Source organism: Oryctolagus cuniculus, chromosome 3, assembly GCF_964237555.1.
Source record: "Oryctolagus cuniculus chromosome 3, mOryCun1.1, whole genome shotgun sequence".
NCBI classification, from domain to species: Eukaryota; Metazoa; Chordata; class Mammalia; order Lagomorpha; family Leporidae; genus Oryctolagus; species Oryctolagus cuniculus.
Genome location: NC_091434.1, coordinates 38,473,200 through 38,493,394, shown reverse-complemented (window position 1 = coordinate 38,493,394; position 20,195 = coordinate 38,473,200). Strand labels below are relative to the sequence as shown.

General features: G+C 39.7%; 1 protein-coding gene across 12 annotated transcripts in view; it reads right to left on the bottom strand.

The window, feature by feature from the left end:
* Window positions 1-20,195, bottom strand: part of C2CD6 (C2 calcium dependent domain containing 6) — a 200,151-nt gene that overhangs the window by 35,531 nt on the left and 144,425 nt on the right. For 10 of the 12 annotated variants that reach the window (XM_051849266.2, XM_051849268.2, XM_008258970.4 and 7 more), the window contains 2 exons: window positions 16,605-16,647; window positions 10,549-10,604 (listed from right to left, as the gene is read on the bottom strand). In XM_051849266.2, the coding sequence (XP_051705226.2) occupies window positions 10,549-10,604; window positions 16,605-16,647 (99 nt within the window). Of the gene's footprint in view, window positions 1-10,548; window positions 10,605-16,604; window positions 16,648-17,787; window positions 17,815-20,195 lie in introns of those variants that run through there. The other 2 variants (XM_051849279.2, XM_051849280.2) reach the window with 1 other exon arrangement.

Sequence of the window (20,195 nt, the reverse complement as noted above, 5' to 3'; positions counted from 1 at the left end):
AAATTGATACACCAGTGGCCCAACTAACTGAAAAAAAGAGGGAGAAGATCCAAATCAATAAAATCAGAAATGAAAAAAGAAATGCAACAACAGAACTGACAGAAATCGGAATTACTACAAAGAGCTGTATGCCAACATATCAGGAAACCTAGGAGAAAGGGATAGATTCCTGAACAAATACAACCTAGCTATATTGGGTCATGAAGTCATAGAACACCTAAACAGACAAACCAAGACAGAGATTGAATCAGCAATAAAGACCCTCCCAACAAAGAAAAGCCCAGGACAGATGGCTTCACTGCTGAATTCTACCAGACATTTAAAGAAGAACTAATTCCAATTCTTCTCAAGCTATTCAAAACAACCAAAAGGGATGGAAACCTCCCAAACTCTGTCCATGAAGCCTGCATCACCTTAATTCCTAAGCCAGAAAAAGATATGACAGAGAAAAAGAACTATACACCAATAGCCCTGATGAACATCAATGTAAAAATCCTCAACAAAATCTAGCCAGTTGAATCCAACAACACATCAGAAAGATCATTCACCCAGACCAAGTGGGATTTATCCCTGGTATGCAGGGATGGTTCAACATCCAAAAATCAATAAACATGATATACCACATTAACAAACTGAAGAGTAAAAACCATACGATTATATCAATAGATGCAGAAAAAGCATTTGCCAAATTCAACACCCTTTTATGTTGAAAACCTTAAGCAAAATGAGTACAGAAAGAACATTCCTCAGCATAATCAAAGCAATTTATAACAAACCCACAGCCAGCATCTTACTGAATGGGGAAGAATTGGAGGCATTCCCATTAAGATCCAGAACCAGACAAGGATACCTACTCCCATCACTGCTATTCAATATACTCCTGGAAGTTTTAGCCAGAGTCACCAGGTAAGCAAAAGAAATCAAAGAGATACAAATAATGAAGGAAGAAGCCAAACTATCCCTATTTGCTGATCACATGATTCTATATACAGGGAACCCAAAAGACTCCACAAAGAGACTATTGGAATTCATAGAAGAGTTTTTGGTAAAGCAGCAGGATATAAAATCAACACACAAGAATCAACAGCTTTTGTATTTACAGACAATGCCATAGCTAAGAAAAATCTTCTGGGCCGGCGCCGCGGCTCACTAGGCTAATCCTCCACCTAGCGGCGCCGGCACACCGGGTTCTAGTCCCGGTCGGGGCGCCGGATTCTGTCCCGGTTGCCCCTCTTCCAGGCCAGCTCTCTGCTGTGGCCAGGGAGTGCAGTGGAGGATGGCCCAGGTGCTTGGGCCCTGCACCCCATGAGAGACCAGGAAAAGCACCTGGCTCCTGGCTCCTGCCATCGGATCAGCGCGGTGCGCCGGCCGCAGCACACCGGCTGCAGCGGCCATTGGAGGGTGAACCAATGGCAAAGGAAGACCTTTCTCTCTGTCTCTCTCTCTCACTGTCCACTCTGCCTGTCAAAAAAAAAATCTTCTAAGATCAATTCCATTCACAATAGCTACAAAAAATTTAAATACCTTGGAATAAAATTAACCAAGGATTCCAAAGATTTCCACAATCAAAATTAAAAAACATTAATGAAATAGGAGAAGACATATAAAAGTGGAAAAATCTTCCATGTTCCTATATATGAAGAATCAACATCATCAAAATGTACATACTTCTGAAAGCAATTTATAGATACAATGTGATCCCAATCAAAATACCAACAACATTTTTCTAAATGATGCTCAAAATCATATGGAAACACAAGAGACTCCAAATAGCTAAAACAATCTTAAACAATAAAAACAAAGCTGGACACATCACAATACTAGACCTCAAGATATAGTACAGGGAAGTTATAATCAAAACAGCCTTGTACTGGCACAAAAACTGACGTGTGTAGACCAATGGAGCAGAATAGAAATGCCAGAAATTCTGTCATTTGCAACAAAATGGATGCATCTGGAAAACATACATGGTGAAATAAGCCAGTCACAAAAAGACAAATACCATATGGTCTCTCTGATCTATGATAACTAATGGAGTACTTAAAAGGTAATCGCCAGGAGTGTAACTGAGACATTGAGATATTATAATTTTGAATGGCCCTTGCCTTGACTGCTGAGGAACAATGTTTTTCCTGTTTTTGTTCTCTTTTTCTTTTTTCTTCATACTATTCAGTGACCTCTCTACATAGTATAGGGTTAGTCTTATAAGTAAAAAATTAACTGAAAATTGATCTCTGTAAAAAATAAGAATGGGAAAGGAAGAGGTAGGAGGAAGAAAGGTGGGAATATGGGTGGCAGGGAGGTAGGAGGAAGAAAGGTGGGAGAATCACCATGTTCCCAAATTTGTATATATTAAATGCAAGAAATTGTATTCCTTAAACAAAATTTTAAAAAATCTTCAGCCTATTCATATTGCAGAGATAGAGAGGGAGGGTCACTGAAAAGCATGGGAACAGAGCATTCTGGAATCATGGGAACCCAACCCATATCTGGCAAATCTGTTGGGGTAGTATCTCTGTCCTAGTGAACCTGGAAGGCAAAATCTCTTACCCAGTGAGTCCAGAAGATGAAACCTTGGCCCAGTGGGCTCTGTGAGCAGAAGATCAAGATAAAGAGGAATATTCTGAAGCCTTAAGAGCTCATGATATTTGTCATAGTTTGGAATTACTTGAGATTGTCATTCTTTTCATCACACAATTAGACCACATAAGAAGACAGAATTTTTGTGTTTTTTCTCAAATGCATGAGTCAGTCCAAAAGAAGTAGTTTAAACACCAAAATGGATTATTGGGACACAAGGACTAAATGTTAGCAATCATGAATTGTCCAGAACATTACTGATTCTATCTTTAAAGTTACTAAGCCCCATGGATTGTATCATGGCTTGAAAAAATTTGATCCCCAAATCCATGCGAAGAATGAAACCCCAAAGTCTTATATTAACAGCTGATGGGTTGAGGGTAGAGACTTAATCTAATTATGGCATCTGAGATGTGAGACTAGTGGGAGGTCTTTAGGTCATTGAGGGCTTGCCCTCTGAAGGCAGTTCTCTCCTGGAAGTGTTGATTAGATAAGCCAAGCTTCCTCCTGTCTCTCTCTGTCTCTCTCTGCTTCCTGGATTGCCACACCATCTTTCTTCTGCACACTGTCATCACCAGTCTCTAACAGATGCCAGACTAATGGGGCTGCCTGGTCTCAGATTGTGAACCTCCAAACTTCAAGCCAAAATAAGCCTTTTCTCCTAAGTTGCTTCTCTTGGGAGTTTTAGTTAAAATAATTAAAAGATGACTAAAGCATACGCAGTCTAAGAAATTTGTTCACAGAATCCTGCTAGTCTCCACAAAAGAATATTTGCATGAGGTTCCAATGTCTTAGATTTAGGAGTCAGTTAATCAATAAAAATTACAAGGGAAAGTACTGGTATTTCTCTAAGGTTTAGAATCTTCTCCCTTGTGTGATCATGGTTCTTGGTTTCTAAGTGCAAAACATAAGGTATAAACCAAGATTTCCTTTCTCTACTCACTTCTCATATCAATATTTCCTTCTTGCTGGTCCTTATTCTAAACTACATAACTTTTACATTTCTGAAGTACTTATTGCTGTTAGCCTGGCATGACATTTAAAGAACCAAATCTTGGGAGCCAAGATGGCAGAATAGTGAGGGCGTACACTGATAGTCCGGGAAAAGATAGTTTAATAAAAGTGGAGTTACTGTAGTATCAGGGAAAGGCTCAGGAAAAAAACTGCAGAGGAAACTCTTCCGAATCTAGTGGATGTGACACGGAGGATCTACAGGGAGAGCAAGGACACCCATGGCTCGGAAGCCCAGCCGCAGAGTCTGCACACCAGCACTGGAGGGGAGGTGAGACAAAAACCTAGGTAGCCCAAGACATTGGTGGGGAAATGGCAGAAAGAGCCTAGAGGGAACAAGGATTGAAGCCCTTCTGGGGAAAGTTGACCAGGCTGACTGGAGGAGAGAAAAAAATGAATAAATAAGGGGAACTGGCACGGACACGAGCCTCTCTCTCCACTCACAAAGTCAAGCAAGGCAAAGAGCAGGCACCATTTTGGACATACGTAAAGTGGCGCCCACCATCAGCCAAGCAGAAAAACCTGACTCTGTTGGGGAGAAATAACAGGAGGTTAGGACCTAGTGAAGGTGTGGAGCTAATGAATTGAGACTGTGAAAATCTGACAGTGGGCGAGAGAACTAACGGAGTACACAAACTTGGTACACTTGGCAACCCAGTGGGAGACTGCAGGGAAATTTGAGACCACACAGAGGGCTTGTATAGACCCTTTGTGTGGTCCTTGGGGTAGAGCAGATGAATATTATACCCATAGGGGCCAGATTTTATACATTGACTACCCTCAATTCCATTGCTCAGCTGTGCGGAATTACTTCCCTTCTGAGTCAAAAGAGAGAGAGAGAGAGTACAACCTGGGTGAGTCACCTTTGGCACACCCTTAACCCTGAAGAACCAAACACAGCTCTCTGGCCACACCCATCACAGCCTCTCCTTAGAGGCTCTACATCAAAAGCTGACAGTCCTCTTAATCTAGAGTCATAGTATAATGAGAAAAACCACTACAGTGAAGAAACCAAAGAATATCTCCACAATGCCAAGCAACAAACACAGAAACTGAGGAAACAAGAACAAGAGAGACACTATGATGTCCCCAAATGAACAAGATACCCCAACTCAAGATTATGAAGATGATGAGATGGAAGAAATGCAAGAAACGGATCTCAAAAAATTGATAAGAACATTAAGAAGTTCTCAAAAACAAATTCTTGAACTACAGAAATCATTACTGGACAGGATAGAAAATCTCTCTTGTGAAAATGAAATATTAAGGAGGAATCAATATGAAATGAAACAACTAGAACAGGAAACTGTGATAGTGACGAGAAATCATAATGAAGTGAAGAATTCAGTAGATCAAATGACAAACACAAACATTAGACAAACACAAACACAAAACATTAGAGAGCCTTAAAAACAGAGTCAGTGAAGCAGAAGAGAGAATATCGGACTTAGAAGACAGAGAACAGGAAAGGATACAGTCAAACCAAAAACAAAAGAAGAGGAAATTAGAAATCTAAAAAATATTGTTGGCAATCTACAGGATACTATTAAAAACCCAAAATTCAGGTTCTAGCAGTTCCTGAAGGCATGTAGAGGGAGATAGGATTAGAAGGCCTTTTTAGTGAGATACTAGCAGAAAATTTCCTGGGTTTGGAGAAGGACAGAGACATCCTATTGCAGAAAGCTCATAGAACCCCTAATAAACATGACCAAAAGAGATCCTCACCATGACACATTGTAATCAAACTCACCACAGTGAAACATAGAGAAAAGACCCTAAAATGTGCAAGAGAGAAACATCAGATTACTCTCAGAGGATCTCCAATTAGATTCACAGCTAACCTCTCATCAGAAACCCTACATGCTAGGAGGGAGTGGTGAGATTTAGCCCAGGTACTAAGAGAGAAAAACTGCCAGCCCAGAATAGTATATCCTGCAAAGCTCTCATTTGTGAATGAAGGTGAAATAAAGACATTTTATAGCAAACAGAAATTGAAAGAATTTGTTGCCATTCGTCCAGCCCTGCAAAAAATGCTTAAAGATGTGCTACACACAGAAACACAGAAACACAACCATCAATATGAAAGAAGGTAAAGGAAGAAAACCTCCCAGTAAAAGATTACAGGAAGCTCAAAGCATATACTAGAAAATATCTTTGGGGAAACAGCAGGGCAAAGTTACTACTTATCAATAGTCACATTGAACGTAAATGGCCTCAACTCTCCAGTTAAAATGCACAGACTGGCTGAATGGATCAAGGAACAAAACCCATCCATTTGGTGCCTACAACAAACACATCTTTCCAACAAAGATGCAGGCAGACTGAAAGTGAAAGGTTGGAAAAATATATTCCATGCCAACAGAAACCAAAAAAAAGCAAGTGTAGCCATATTAATATCAGACAAAATAAACTTTAACACAAAAACTGTTAAGAGAGACAAAGAAGGGCACTATATAAATGATTAAGGGTTCAATTCAACAGGAAGATGTAACTATTATAAATGTATATGCACCTAATTACAGGGCACCGGTTTATTTAAAAGATATGTTAAGGGACTTAAAGGGAGACTTAGTTTCCAATACAATAGTACTGGGGGACTTCAATACTCTACACTCAGAAATAGATCATCCAGACAGAAGATCAACAAGGAAACAGCAGATTTAATTGACACTATTGCCCAAATGGATCTAACAGATATACAGAACTTTCAATCCTACATTTAATATCCCTGATGAACATAGACGCAAAAATCCTCAATAAAATTCTAGCGAATAGAATACTATAACACATCAGAAAAATCATCCACCCTAACCAAGTGGGATTTATCCCTGGTATGCAGGGATGGTTCAACATCCAAAAATCAATAAACATGATATACCACATTAGCAAACTGTAGAAGAAAAACCATATGATTATCTCAATAGATGCAGAGAAAGCATTTGAGAAAATTCAACACCCTTTCATGATGAAAACTCTAAGCAAATAGGGCATAGAAGGAACATTCCTCAAAACAATCAAGGCGATTTATGAAAAACCCACAGCCAGCATCCTATTGAATGGGGAAAAGTTGGAAGCATTTCCAGTGAGATCTGGTACCAGACAGGGACGCCCACTCTCACCACTGCTATTCAACATAGTTATAGAAGTTTAGCCAGAGCCATCAGACAAGAAAAAGAAATTAAAGGGATACAAATTGGGAAGGAAGAAGTCAAACTATCCCTCTTTGCAGAAGATATGATTCTTTACTTAGGGGATCCAAAGAACTCTACTAAGAGACTATTGGAACTCATAGAAGATTTTGGCAAAGTAGCAGGATATAAAATCAATGCACAAAAATCAACAGCCTTTGTATACACAGGCAATGCCATGGCTAAGAAAGAACTTCTAAGATCAATCCCATTCACAATAGCCACAAAAACAATCAAATACCTTGGAATAAACTTAACCAAGGATGTTAAAGATCTCTACGATGAGAATTACAAAATCTTAAAGAAAGAAATAGAAGAAGATACCAAAAAATGGAAAAATATTCCATGCTCATGGATTAGAAGAATCAACATCATCAAAATGTCCATTCTCCCAAAAGCAATTTATAGATTCAATGCGATACCAATCAAAATACCAAAGACTTTCTTCTCAGATCTGGAAAAAATGATGTTGAAATTCATATGGAGACGCAGGAGACCTCAAATAGCTAAAGCAATCTTGTACAACAAAAACAAGGCCGGAGGCATCACAATACCAGATTTCAGGACATACTACAGGGCAGTTGTAATCAAAACAGCATGGTACTGGTACAGAAACAGATGGATAGACCAATGGAACAGAATAGAAACACCAGAAATCAACCCAAACATCTACAACCAACTTACATTTGATCAAGGATCTAAAACCAATTCCTGGAGCAAGGGCAGTCTATTCAATAAATGGTGCTTGGAAAACTGGATTTCCATGTGCAGAAGCATGAAACAAGACCCCTACCTTACACCTTACACAAAAATCCACTCAACATGGATTAAAGACTTAAATCTACAACCCAACACCATCAAATTATTAGAAAACATTGGAGAAACTCCGCAAGATATTGGCACTGGCAAAGACTTCTTGGAAAAGACCCAGGAGGCACAGGCAGTCAAAGCCAAAATTAACATTTGGGATTGCATCAAATTGAGAAGTTTCTGTACTTCAAAAGAAACAGGAGAGTGAAGAGAAAACTGACAGAATGGGAAAAAATATTTGCAAACTATGCTACAGATAAAGGATTTATAACCAGAATCTACAAAGAGATCGAGAAACTCCACAACTTCAAAACAAACAACCCACTTAAGAGATGGGCCAAGGACCTCAATAGACATTTTTCAAAAGAGGAAATCCAAAGGGCCAACAGGCACATGAAAAAATATTCAAGATCACTAGCAATCAGGGAAATGCAAATCAAAACCACAATGAGGTTTCACCTCACCACGGTTAGAATGGTTCACATACTGAAACCTACCGACAACAGTTGCTGGCGAGGATGTGGGGAAAATGGGACACTAACCCACTGTTGGTGGGAATGCAAACTGGTTACACCACTATGTAAGTCAGTCTGGAGATTCCATAGAAACCTGAATATAAACCTACCATTCAACCCAGCCATCCCACTCCTTGGAATTTACCCAAAGGAAATTAAATGGGCAAACACAAAAGCTGTCTGCACCTTACTGTTTATTGCAGCTCAATTCACAATAGCTAAGACCTGGAACCAACCCAAATGCCCATCAACAGTAGACTGGATAAAGAAATTATGGGACATGCACTCTATAGAATACTATACAGCAGTAAAAAAAACAATGAAATCCGGTCATTTGCAACAAAATGGAGGAATCTGGAAAACATCATGCTGAGTGAAATAAGCCAGTTCCAAAGGGACAAGTATCATATGTTCTCCCTGATCGGTGGCAACTAACCGAGCACCAAAAAGGAAACCTGTTAAAGTGAAATGGACACTATCAGAAACGCTGACTTGATCAGCCTGACTGTTGATGTACAATTTAATACTTTATCCCTTTTAGTATTTTTTTGTTTGTTCTACTTAATACTATTGATTGAATTCTGTAATTAATACACAGTTATTCTTAAGTGTTGAAATTAAACTGAAATGTGATCCCTGTTAAACATAAGAGTGGGAATAAGAGAGGGAAGAGTTGTACAATTTGGGACATGCTCAGTCGGACTTGCCCCAAATGGTAGAGCTAGAAACATACCAGGAGATTCCAATTCAATTCCATCAAGGTGGCATGTACCAATGCCATCTCACTAGTCTAAGTGATCAATTTCTGTTCACAATTGATCATAATGATAGGATTAAGAGTCAAAGGGAGGCCGGCGCTGCGGCTCACTAGGCTAATCCTCCGCCTAGCGGCGCCGGCACACCGGGTTCTAGTCCCGGTCGGGGCACCGGATTCTGTCCCGGTTGCCCCTCTTCCAGGCCAGCCCTCTGCTGTGGCCAGGGAGTGCAGTGGAGGATGGCCCAGGTGCTTGGGCCCTGCACCCCATGGGAGACCAGGAAAAGCACCTGGCTCCTGGCTCCTGCCATCGGATCAGCGCGGTGCGCCGGCCGCAGCGCGCCGGCCGCGGTGGCCATTGGAGGGTGAACCAACGGCAAAAGGAAGACCTTTCTCTCTGTCTCTCTCTCTCACTGTCCACTCTGCCTGTCAAAAAAAAAAAAAAAGAGTCAAAGGGATCACATAAGCAAGACTAGTGTCTGAAAATACTAACCGATAGAATAAAAAAAAGGGAGAGAACGATCCAACGTGGGAAGCAGGATATACAGCAGACTCATAGAAGGGCAGATGTCCTAAACAGCACTCTGGCCTCAGAATCAACCCTTAAGGCATTCAGATCCGGCTGAAAAGCCCATGACAGTATTTCAGCCATGGAAAGCCAAGACACTCTGGGGAAAAAAAAAAAAAAACCTAAATGTAAGATCTCTGTGAGTATGATCCCAGTGGAAAGAATGGGCCATCAAAGAAGGAGGTACCTTTCTGAAGGGAGGAGAGAACTTCCACTTTGACTATCACCTTTTCTAAATATGATCAGAGTCGGTGAACTCAAAAGGCTTCCATAGCCTTGGCAACTCATGACTAGAGCCTAGGGAGATTACTGACGCCATAAACAAGAGTGTCAAATTGTTAAGTCAACAACAGGAGTCACTGTGCACTTACTCCCCATGTAGGATCTCTGTCCTTAATGTGCTGTACATTGAGATTTAATGCTCTAACTGGTACTGAAACAGTATTTTTCACTTTGTGTTTCTGTGTGGGTGCAAACTGATGAAATCTTTACTTAATATATACTAAATTGATCTTCTGTATATAAAAAGAATTGAAAATGAATCTTGATGTGAATGGAATGGGAGAGGGAAGGATTGCGGGTGGGAGGGAAGTTATGGGGGGGAAAAGCCCTTGTAATCCATAAGCTGTACTTTGGAAATTTATATTCATAAATAAAAGTTAAAAAAAAGAACCAAATCTTGAACTAAAAGTTTTCAAGGTTCGAAAAAGTGAATACAAAAGAGTTAAAGTATTAATAAGCAGTTGGGATGAGGAAAACAGCTCCTTTAAAACTGTTCAGATCACAAAAGATGGAATGCATATTCTATGCATTCCTGGTGCTATTTTGGTTTGCTTACTATGCAATCACTATTTTGGGGTCAACAGAAGTGCAAATTAAACAAAGTAGCTCAATCAAATGGACAATATATTTATATTGCTTTATAATATTTATGAATTCATAATAAATAACTATAAAACAAACATTATAACATTCATTTATAACACACTCACAAATTTACAATAAATAACATTTTTATGGATAGAAATTACACTGATGTCACTGGTAGAATTTTTACGTAGTTAACTCAAAACAATGTAAAATGCCAAAAATGAATTTTAAAAGATATATCAATCTACTTACTGATTTTCCTTTTTTATTTGAATTTTTATGTCCTTGAGGGGTTCGTGAGAGCACATCTGAGAATGAATGAAAAAAGTAATCATTACATAAATCAGTGGACTCTAGTGGCATTTGGAATGTATATTTTATACACACCTCCCTAGTGATTGTGACAGCATAGTTAATAGTAAAGAACACAGGCGCTGGGCCAGACTTATTAGACTTAAATAGTCTCTACAGTTAACCAACAATTTAGCTACTGATGAATCATTTTGCGTCTCTTAGTGTTTCCTTATTTGTCAAAGGATGAGGAGTCTCCCCATGAAGTTATTGCATGATTTAATGGGCAAAAGCATCTAACTCTGCACCCACATGGGAGACCCCTGAAGAAGCTCCTGGCTCGTGGCTTTGGATCAGCTCAGCTCTGGCCATTGTGGTCATTTAGGGAGTGAACCAAGGGATGGAAAATCTCTTTCTCTTTCCATCTTGATCTCTCTCTGTAACTCTTTCAAATAAAAAATAAATCTTTAAAAAAAAGACAGTCTCATTTTTTGTGTAGCTACTTCATTTAAGCTTATTCTTTAAATGTAATTTGAATCATTTCATATCATATATTTGATATACATACCCAACTCTAAAGATTCGTACACACACAAATCTATTTTTAAAATACTTTTCATATGTAATTCTGTATTTCTTCAGGAATTCAACTCATGACCCTAGAGAAGAGACCTATGTAACAAACTAAGAGACAAATTCCCCTTCATCTGTGAGACTGTGAGGGTTTGTGGTTCCCTCACATATCTTTGAAATGAATTAGGAGTCCTTCTTCCAATGTCTTTGATAAATATCACTTGACTCCCTTTTATTAATATCAATTTTTTGAGCATTGGTTGGTTGCCACACCTTTGGTTTGGTGGAAGGCCTCTGAAATGCCTATTTTCATTTTTTAAAAAGATGTACTTATTTATTTGAAAGAGTTATAAGGGCGGGGTAGGGAGGGAGGAGTTATCTTCCATCTGCTGAGACACCTTCCGGACGGCCACAACTGCCGGGACTGAGCCAGGCTGAAGCCTGGGGACAGGAACTTCACCCAGGCCTCCCACATGAGTGGCAGGGGCTCAAGCACTTGGGCCATCTTCCGCTGCTTTTCCCAGGCCATTAGTGGGGAGCTAGATTGGAAGTGCAGCAGCCGGGCCATGAGCTGGTACCCATATGGGATCACAGCATCAGTTTTACCTACTTCACCGCTATGCCCGCCTCCCTCTTTTCATTCCTTACACGACCAGGTCACAAATTTTCCAAATCTTTCCATGTGCTTCCTTTTCACCTGTAAATTATATCTTTTCTCTTTTCTCACAATTTAAAATGACATTGTATTCCAAAAATCAAACATTTTTAAGAAAAAAATGACAAAGTGATCTTAAGTTTGGACAGCAGGAGAAATGACAGGAATAGAAACATGCTTCGTACACTATAAAGTCCAGGGATGTCAGTCTGAAATCTCTTTTCAATGGATATCATAGATTATTTATTAATTTGTCTCCCCCACTCCATAATTGTTTACTTCTGTGTTACACTCAGAGGTACTTTTATATTTACATAGTTCTCCTTGTCAACCAAGAAGTGTAAAAGTCATGCCACATGGATTTCAACTTATTTACTGCTGTACTTTATTACATTCATTTAAAATGCTCTTTGTTCAAAATGTCTATGACATTATAACCACTGGGGAATGATGGCACAACATTCATTTAATACTTTTCTTTGGATTCATTTTTTTCTCTCTCTCATCTCTCTATATCTGTGTGCCTCTCAAATAAAATAAAAATAATTAAAAATTTAAAATAATAATGATTGCTAATATATATGCTTCCCACGAGCATGACATTCTGTTGTACTCCCAAGAAAATTAAATATTTGTCACATGAAGAAACAAACAAAAGAGTGAAAAAGAATTTTCTGTGGTAGTTGAATACAAGGGAACTCCAAAAATTTGTGAGAAAACAGAATTAAGATAGGTTCATTTTAATGTAAACAGTTTGAAGTCCATGAACAACACACGTTTTATTTGATTGTTTTGATGACTGCTTCATATGGATAATTCATGTAATTGTGATGAGCAGGTGGTTCCCTGCTTTTCTCAGATCCTTCAGTCTTGGGTAAATTATATCTGACTTATTTCTGTCCTGTCACATTTTATTATATGCACTTTTAAAAGTCATGCAGCTCCTTCAATATTTTGCTTGGAAATTTCTTTTGCTACATCTTCTAGTTCATCACTCTTTTAAAAAAAAGATTTGTGTATTTATTTGAAAGGTAGAATTACAGAGAGGCAGCGGGAGAGAGAGAGAGAGAGAGAGAGAGGTCTGTCATTTGATGGTTCACTCCCCAGATAGCTGCAATGGCTGGAGCTGCGCCGATCCGAAGCCAGGAGCCAAAAGCCTCCTCCAGGTCTCCCACGTGGGTGCAGGAACCCAAGGACTTGGGCCATCTTCCACTGCTTTACCAGGCCATAGCAGAGAGCTGGATCGGAAGTGGAACAGCCAGAACTTGAACTGGTGCCTATATGGGATGCTGGCACCGCAGGTGGCAGCTTTACCCACTACGCCACAGCACTGGCCCCTAGTTTGTCACTCTTAAACTCTGCCTCCTGTGTCCAGAGTTTCCTCTTACGAGTATATCAGTCATTGGATTTAGGGCCCATCTTGAACCAGCCTGACTTCATTTTAACTTGATTATATCTACAAAGACCCTACCTGGGGCCGGCTGTGACATAGCAGGTCAAAGCCCTGGCCTGAAGCACTGGCATCCCACATGGATGCTGGTTCTAGTCCCAGCTGCTCATCTTCTGATCCAGCTCTCTGCTGTGGCCTAAGATAGCAGCAGAAGATGGCCCAAGTCCTTGAGCCCCTGCACCCACACGGGAGTCCTGGAGGAGGCTCCTGGCTCCTGGCTTTGAATAGGTGTGGCTCTAGCCATTTCGGCCAATTAGAGAGTGAACTAGCAGATGGAAGATCTCTCTCTCCATCTCTGTAACTCTTTCAAATAAATAAAATAAATTTTAAAAAAACCTCTGCCTTCTATAAGGCCCTTAGGTACAGATATAAATCATGAACACAAGTTGTTTGCCACTTTCTAACAAGGTTAGATTTTATTTATTTTTAAAATATTATCTGATTTGAAAGGCAGAGAGACAGAGACACAGAGAGAGAGAGATTGATTCCATCTACTAATTCATTTCCCAAATTACCACAAAGGCTGAGGGTGGTCCAGGCTAAAGCCAGGAGTCCAGAACTCTGTCTGGGTCTCCCACATGGGTGCACACAAGTACTTGGTTATATTCTGCCGCTTTCTCGGGTGCATTAACAGACATCTTGATTAGAAGCAGAGCAGCCAGGACTTGAACTTGTGCTCTGATAGGGGATGCTGGTGCTGCAGGCAGCTTGCCTTGCTGCATCACAATGCTTACCCCACAAGGCTGACTTTTAGTTCAATTTCCAATACCTTGATCCTCATTTTTTTCTGAGACTTTAGCAGAATGTCTTTAGCATCCATATTTCTAGCAACATTATGATCACAACTACTTGAGTAATCTGTGAGACATTCCAGACTTTCCCTACAGTTCTCTTCTCTCAAGCCCTCACCAGAATCACCTTAATGCTCTGTTTGTGGCAGTCCAGGCTTCTCCAAATTCTTACAGTCTCTACCCATTGCTGCGTTTCAAGGTTGCTTCCACATTTTCAGGTTTTTGTCACAGCAACAGCCCTACTTCTCAATTCCAATTTTCTGTCTTGGTCTGCTTTGTGCTGCTATAACAGAATACCTGAGACTGGGTAATTGATAAGAAGTAGTCATTTATTTCTTACTGTTTTGGAAGCTGGGAAGTCCAAGATCAAGGGTCACCATCTGATGAAGGCCTTCTTGTGGCATCCCACAGTGAAAGACAGAGGAGTGACAGAGGGAGACAAAAATAGGAACCACACTCCCCCTCCTACAGTGAGCTGCTCCCAAGATAACAAAGCCACTCCTGTGATAATGGCATTGATCCATGGACTCCACTTCACGGCCCAGTCACCTCTCATCAGGCCCTTCCCACTACTGCTGCATCAGAGATTATGTTCAAGATATGCTTTTGAGGGGACACATACAACTGTAACAATATCATGACATAGTACCAAGTACTACAGTCTCCAAAGATGTCTTATTACTACTGAATTTTTTCCCAAATATTCATTTTTTTTGCAGAATAAATAATTTACATAAGCCTTACAATTTTCCTGGTATTTAAAATATTTATTCCTGAAACATTTCATGTTATAATATAGCTTCCTATAATCTAATGTGTGTTTTAGCACTCATTGTCACATGAAATGGATATATGTATACATATATGTCTAAAGCATTATATTATAACTATATTAAAATCTTCCATTTAACCATATTCTATTATTTTTTAATTTTTTTTTATTTTTTGACAGGCAGAGTGGACAGTGAGAGAGAGAGACAGAGAGAAAGGTCTTCCTTTGTCGTTGGTTCACCCTCCAATGGCCGCCGCGGCCGGCGCGCTGCGGCCGGCGCACCGCACTGATCCGATGGCAGGAGCCAGGAGCCAGGTACTTATCCTGGTCTCCCATGGGGTGCAGGGCCCAAGCACCTGGGCCATCCTCCACTGCACTCCCTGGCCACAGCAGAGAGCTGGCCTGGAAGAGGGGCAACCGGGACAGAACCCGGTGCCCCGACCGGGACTAGAACCCAGTGTGCCGGCGCCGCAAGGCGGAGGATTAGCCTAGTGAGCCGCGGCGCCGGCCCACCATATTCTATTATTCAAACCAAGCCAAATTTCTCATTTGGTGGCTTTTTTTTTTTTTTTTTTGACAGGCAGAGTGGACAGTGAGAGAGAGAGACAGAGAGAAAGGTCTTCCTTTTGCTGTTGGTTCACCTTCCAATGGCCGCCACGGCTGGCGCACTGTGGCCGGCGTACCACGCTGATCCGAAGGAAGGAGCCAGGTGCTTCTCCTGGTCTCCCATGCGGGTGCAGGGCCCAAGCACTTGGGCCATCCTCCACTGCACTCCCTGGCCACAGCAGAGAGCTGGCCTGGAAGAGGGGCAACCGGGACAGAATCCGGCAGCCCGACTGGGACTAGAACCCAGTGTGCCGGCGCTGCAAGGCGGAGGATTAGCCTAGTGAGCTGCAGTGCCGGCTTGGTGGCTTTGTTCTAAAACCATCTTGTCAATCACACTTTTATGTGCTTTTTCTTTTTTACCACAAGTCCTTAATTAGAGATCACCCTCTACAACCCAAGAATGCTTGTATGTTACACAGAAATGTGATCACTTGTTTAAACTTCCTGGTGTAGCAAGTGTCCTAGTTAGCTAGCCAGCTATTTTTTCTCTTCATTCTAATTAGACTACAGTAGTCTCCTCTGGGTGGATATGCAGTCACTATACAGATATGACTGTTTAAATTGTTAGAATATTGAATGCTTTTTGTACTAACTGGTAAAAAGTTGTCTCAAGACGTCTCAGTATTGCCTTACACTCATTGCCCTGGCTACACCGAGTCCCTTGGGAATGTCCCATATCCCTTACCCTGACATAATTCAGCAAGGGTTCTCCAGAACTCTGATCCAACAGTAGCACGTGATCTGGTTTTCTATGCTCAGGCTGTATTTGTTGTTAAATCGTTTGATTATCACCTTTTGATTTATTGATACGTTAAGTGTCTTCATAATATTACCGAAAAACTTTCTGATTTAGAAAAACCTCTATGTTAGGTTTACTTACAGGGTAGACAAAAACTTTGGAAAACACAGATAATCAAACTAATAAATGGTTTACTTATATTAGATTGAGATATATAAAATAAAAGTTACCTAGGTTCTAGATTTTAAGGCTACTTATATTTTACCTTGCTTGATTTCCTGTTGATATTGTAATTTCATAGGTCATCATGTCAATAATAATAAAAGGTGTAATTTACCTTTTGAGAGAAAGTCTTGTAATAATTATTCATGTTCCCAATTTCACTGAGTAAATATTGAAAATTATAATAAGTTATGTACAAAAAAACTTACCTGGAAAATAAGGAAGACTTACATATTCCTTTACTGGGCTGAACTGAAATAAAAATGACAGAAAGTGAGTAGAAAAAAAGTAATTCAATAATATAATTTTAAACTTAATGTTTTGATGACTACATATAGTAAAATGAGATTAAATGTTACTGTTTGATTTTATCTCATATGAGAAAAAAAAATCATCCATTTACGAAATCTCCAGCACATGTGGGAGATGGCAAGCCACATGCATGGCAGCCAGTGCTATGGCATAGCTGATAAAGCTGTTGCCTACAGTGCCAGCATCCCATGTGAGTGCCAGTTTGAGTCTAGGCTGCTCCAGTTCTGATCCAGCTCCCTGCTATGGTCTTGAAAAGCAGTGAAAGACGGCCTAGATGCTTAGGCCCCTGTACCCATGTGGGAGATCTGCAGGAAGCTCCTGGCTCCTGGCTTCAGATCAGCGCAGCTCTAGCCATTGCAGCCACTTGGAGAGTGAACCAGCAGATGGAAGACCTCCCTCTCTCTCTCTCTGCTTCTGTCTCTCTGTAACTCTACCTTTCAAATAAATAAATCTTTTTTTAAAAAATGACATTCTTGGTGGAAACACTGTGTTAGTAGGCTGTTAAAGTAGGAAATGCCAAACAGTAAAAGAAAGGGCATGGTATTATATTGAATATTATTAACCTCTTGACATTCTACAAGCCCAAGGAATCAAAAATAGTAATTTAAAGAGTAAATAAAAATGTGATTAATGTCAAAGAAAGAACGATTGGAAAAAAATGTTAGAAGTGAAATTAGGTAAATTGGTACGGTATACCAAATCGTGGGATTCACTGGTTCATTGTGTTCACATTTTTACTTCTTACTAAAAATTGTTGCTTACTATCTCTATTAATTAACACAAATAACAGTCTTAAAATGATCAGATTAAATTGTCTCACTATAATTATGAACTTGCCAACTTCTCTGAAATTGTTATTTTTAGATGTATCCTGAAACTATATTAATAGTTACTTAATGGTTCATAATTATTTTATCTATTTGATGACTTCAATTTTAAATAATTATATAGAATTCTTATATTTTCCCAATAATTGTTTTCCTTTTAAAAACAAACATTGCATTTTATAGATAGGAACATACCAATTTTCCTTGGGTTAGTATTTGTCCAGTTCATCTTTTCTCTTTTGTTTCATCCTTTTGGTGCCCTTACATTTTAGATGAGTCTCTTGTAAACAGCAAATAATGTTACTTTCAATGAAAATATTTTAACTAAAAAGTTGAATTCATTTATAGACTTAGTCTAATAATATACATGTTTGAATTTCTTTCATTTAAAAAACTTTCCCCATGAAAATGTTCCTTTTCTGCATTCTGTGAAATCGAGTAAATTTTAAATGACCTTTTCTTTAAGTTTTAAAGGAAAGTCTATCTTTTTAAACCATTTTCCCTTAAATTCTTACATACATTCTTATGAAAAATTTGTTTATTTATATAAAGGGATCAGTTTTCATGTATTTCATATATGTAGTTTTAAGAGCATATTCTTGATCTCTTTGACTTTCTATAAGTGGTTTTCTAGATGGTGTCAACTTCCAGGTGTAGTTGTTTTCTTGCAGCTCTCACTATTCCTTTATCCTCTATCAACTGTTGTTTCTTTTCACAGTTTACTTTCTCTGGGAGGCAGACCCTGAGATGGAAACATACTTTGCGCTTAACACCTGTGCAAGGGAGGGGACACAAACAGGATTGGACAGAGAAAGGGTGGAGCAGCACTGTATCCCCAGTAATGGCCTCTGCAGACCCTGCATGGAGTTCTGCAGTTGAGATTGGTCTTAAGATGGCCTCTAACCTAAAGCAAGGGGGCTGAGCTTTTCACCCCTAGACTGATCAGGCACTGGATGCTGGCTGGTCCTGTGAAGGATGTGGCCTTGGGTAAAGGAGTTTTCTTCTGCTGAAAACATTTTCTACATTTCTCATGTCTAATATAGGAAAATCAAACATATTATTCAAAGTTTAAACAAAAAAAATACACAGCAGACTCATAGAATGGCAGATGTCCTAAACAGCACTCTGGCCTCAGAATCAGCCCTTAAGGCATTCAGATCCGGCTGAAGAGCCCATGAGAGTATTTCAGGCATGGAAAGCTAAGACACTCTGGCAAAAAAAAACAAAAACAAAAACAAAAAAAAACTAAATGAGAGATCTCTTCGAGTGAGATCCCAGTGGAAAGAACGGGTCATCAAAGAAGGAGGTACCTTTCTCTGAAGGGAGGAGAGAACTTCCACTTTGACTATGACCCTGTCGGAATAAGATCGAAGTCCGCGAACCCAAAAGGCTTCCATAGGCTTGGCAACTCATGACAAGAGCCTAGGGAGATTACTGACACCATAAACAAGAGTGTCAAATTGTTTTTTTTAAGCTTTTATTTAATGAATATAAATTTCCAAAGTACAACTTATGGATTACAATGGCTTCCCCCCCAGACCGTCCCTCCCACCCGCAACCCTCCCCTTTCCCACTCCCTCTCCCTTTCCATTCACATCAAGATTCATTTTCGATTCTCTTAATATAAAGAAGATCAGTTTAGTATACATTAAATAAAGATTTCAACAGTTTGCTCCCACACAGAAACATAAAGTGAAAAATAATAGATGATTTTTTAAATGATGATGAAATCAGATCAGACCTATTGTCATGTTTAATCCCAGTAAGAGTCAAGTTGGGAATTGATAATTTCTTTTTTCTTTTTTCTTTTTTCTTTTTTCTTTTTAACAGAAGATCAGTTTAGTATACATTAAGTAAAGATTTCAACAGTTTGCACCCCCATAGAAACACAAAGTGAAATATACTGTTTGAGTACTCGTTATAGCATTAAATCTCAATGTACAGCACATTAAGGACAGAGATCCTACATGAGGAGTAAGTGCACAGTGACTCCTGTTGTTGACTTTACAAATTGACACGCCTGTTTATGGCATCAGTAATCTCCCTATGCTCCAGTCATGAGTTTCCAAGGCTATGGAAGCCTTTTGAGTTCTCCAACTCTTATCTTGTTTAGACAAGGTCATAGTCAAAGTGGAGGTTCTCTCCTCCCTTCAGAGAAAGGTACCTCCTTCGTTGAAGACCTGTTCTTTCCACTGGGATCTCACTCACAGAGATCTTTCATTTAGGGTGTTTTTTTTTTTTTTTTTTTTTTTTTTTTTTTTTTTGCCAGAGTGTCTTAGCTTTCCATGCCTGAAATACTCTCATGGGCTTTTCAGCCAGATCCGAATGGCTTTAGGGCTGATTCTGAGGCCAGAGTGCTATTTAAGACATCTGCCATTCTATGAGTCTGCTGAGTATCTCCCTTCCCATGTTGGATCACTCTCCCCTTTATTTATTCTATCGGTTAGTATTAGCAGGTACTAGACTTGTTTATTAGCTCCCTTTGACTCTTAGTCCTATCATTATGATCAATTGTGAACTGAAATTGATCACTTGGAATAGTGAGATGGCATTGGTACATGCCACCTTGATGGGATTGAATTGGAATCCCCTGGTATGTTTCTAACTCTACCATTTGGGGCAAGTCAGCTTGAGCATGTCCCAAATTGTACATCTCTTCCC